This window comes from Pteropus alecto, unplaced genomic scaffold (genome assembly GCF_000325575.1).
Source record: "Pteropus alecto unplaced genomic scaffold, ASM32557v1 scaffold41, whole genome shotgun sequence".
In the NCBI taxonomy this organism is placed as follows: Eukaryota; Metazoa; Chordata; class Mammalia; order Chiroptera; family Pteropodidae; genus Pteropus; species Pteropus alecto.
The window spans coordinates 1,121,052-1,123,523 of record NW_006430464.1 but is presented as its reverse complement, the minus strand read 5'-3'; the positions used below and the strand labels follow the sequence as shown (position 1 = coordinate 1,123,523).

Here is a 2,472-nt window from a genome sequence, read left to right as displayed (position 1 = left end):
AAATAGAATGTGTGTAACATAATGTTTTATACCCGAGGATTTTCCTTTTACTGTATTAAAACACACGTCGTTCTGTTTTATTAAATAGTTCCCAGCATAAATTTTCCCCCATGTTTCTGGTAAAAAAAATTTTCAAGCATAAAGAAAAGTCGAAAGGATTTCTTTAGAAACACGTTATGTTTCTGCATTTACCAAAATGCAGAAAGGGTTTTGTTCCCTGTCTTCACGAGACCGTTTACTTTTGTTGCCATAGTAAATGGTGTCTTTTTATTTATTTTTGCTTTTTTTCCTCTTTTCCGCAATGTAGAAGAGCAATTAATTTTTTGATATTTATTTCGGGTTTGGCAATCTCAGTGAATTCTTATTCCAATAACTTTCCCCCCGATATTTTATTAGATCTTCAAACTTTTAGAAAAATTGGAAGAATTTTATAATAAACACCCAGCTCTCCACCTACTAGATTCTACCGTTAATATTTTACTACACTTGCTTTATTAGATATCTTTCCATCTATCATTCACCCATCATGTTTTCTGGTGCCCAGTCTTTGCTTCTAATTCTTTCTTCGATTTGAGGTGTAACATCCTTATTGTGACATGCACATATATTAAATTTGCTGTGTGATGCATTTCTACCGTAATTTTTAGGGATGATAGGACAGCCATCCAGTAGATGAACTCTATTCCTGATCGATCCCCAGCTGTTGGGCATTCAGGTTATTTCCCGTTTTTCTCCACCATAAACAACGCCATGTTGAACATCCTCGTAGTTCAGTCTTTGCTCACATCTGGGATTATTTTTGCTCACTTGGGGTCCCAGAAGGAGAATGGTTGGGCCAAAGACTGTGCACACTTTTAGGACGTGTGATGCCTCTAGTGACCAGGGAAAGGCTGAGTTGGCCTCTGTTCCCCCAACAATGGGGGGAGGTGCCACGGTCACTTCCCAGTGCTGATCAGATCTTGGTGTCCCTTGCCCTCAGCTGCCCAGAAGCTCTGCCGCCTCCTGGGACTGGGGGTGACGGATTTCTCCCGCGCCCTGCTCACCCCCCGCATCAAAGTCGGCCGAGACTACGTGCAGAAAGCACAGACCAAGGAACAGGTGGGCACGGGGATGGTGGGCACCACGATCCTGGGCCTTTAAACAGCTTGTGCCATTTGTCCTCACTCACTCAACAAAGTCATGCTGAGCGTCTGCTCGGCGACCGGCTCTGGTCTAGGTGCTGGGAATAAAAGCCGTACTGGAATCAGAGCCATTTGCTGACGGAGCTCAGGCCATAGTGAGGAAATGTGATAAAAGAAGGTAAATGAGCAGGATGCTTGCAGGTGGTGCTGCCTCCTGTGACGGAGGGGCTCAAGGTGGTCACAGAGGTCCTCTCCGAGGAGGTAGCATTCCAGTCGAGGCCTAGACGGTTGAGGCAGAGGGAGCGGCCCGTGTCAAGGCCCTGGGGCTGGAACAAGCTTGGCGAAGTGGGGACATTAGGGAGATTGGTGAGGCTAGAGAGTGAGGAATAGTGTGGTTGAAGCTGCACTGGAGAGGTTGAGAGGGAACAGATCACGCAAGGTCTTAGGCGCCTTAGTAAGGAGGTGAGTTTTATTCAGAGTGCAGCAGGAGGCTGGCGAGGGTTTAAGCCAGGGAGCAACTTGATTCAGTGTCTTTTATAAAGATCTCTTTGTCTGCCGTGTGCAGAATTAGGTCCAGGGGGCACAGGGAGTCATGAGGCGGCTGCTGCCATAGTCCAGGCAAGTGACCACGTGGCTCAGACCAGGGCAGCAGCCGCAGAAGTGGAGGGGAGTGAACATGGCTAGAGGTTTTCGGAACCCAGCTCTGGGGCAGAGGCCTTTGCCTGGCCTCAGGCCAAACACTTGAGGGACAAGGACGAAGAAGACAGTGAAGGAGACGAGGACCAGATATTGGAGGTCACACTGACCCCGGGTCCACTCTCAGCTGAGGTACTAGAATCCATTGTATGGGTGAAGAAACAGGCACAGAGAGGTTTGTGTACAAGCCCGAGGTCACACAGCCTCTATGTGACGAGCAGGGTTCAGAGCTGGGTCGTTGGGCTCCCTCTTAACTGCTGTGCTGATTGATTCCAGAGCTGGCTGGAGGAGTAATCTCCATGGGCCTGGAGCGCTTCGCACAGTGTCTGGCGCACAGTGGGGTTTCAGTAATGGTGGCTCTCGTTCATGTCATCGTCCTCGATGAATCACGAGGGGGCCCCGTCCACTCCCAGTGTCTCCTTACCGGCCCCAGGGCTGGGTTGGAGCCCCCGATGCGCCCGCTGGGCCCTCACTGTGCGCCCTGCCCCGCAGGCTGACTTCGCACTGGAGGCCCTGGCCAAGGCCACCTACGAGCGCCTCTTCCGCTGGCTGGTGCTGCGCCTCAACCGGGCGCTGGACCGCAGCCCCCGCCAGGGCGCCTCCTTCCTGGGCATCCTGGACATCGCCGGCTTCGAGATCTTCCAGGTGCGCACTG

The 2,472-nt window shown here is 50.9% G+C and overlaps 1 protein-coding gene across 1 annotated transcript in view; it reads left to right on the top strand.

The window, feature by feature from the left end:
* Positions 1-2,472, top strand: part of MYH14 (myosin heavy chain 14) — a 64,545-nt gene that overhangs the window by 22,690 nt on the left and 39,383 nt on the right. The window contains 2 exon segments of the mRNA XM_025048203.1: positions 980-1,098; positions 2,310-2,462. Coding sequence (XP_024903971.1) covers positions 980-1,098; positions 2,310-2,462 — 272 coding nt within the window.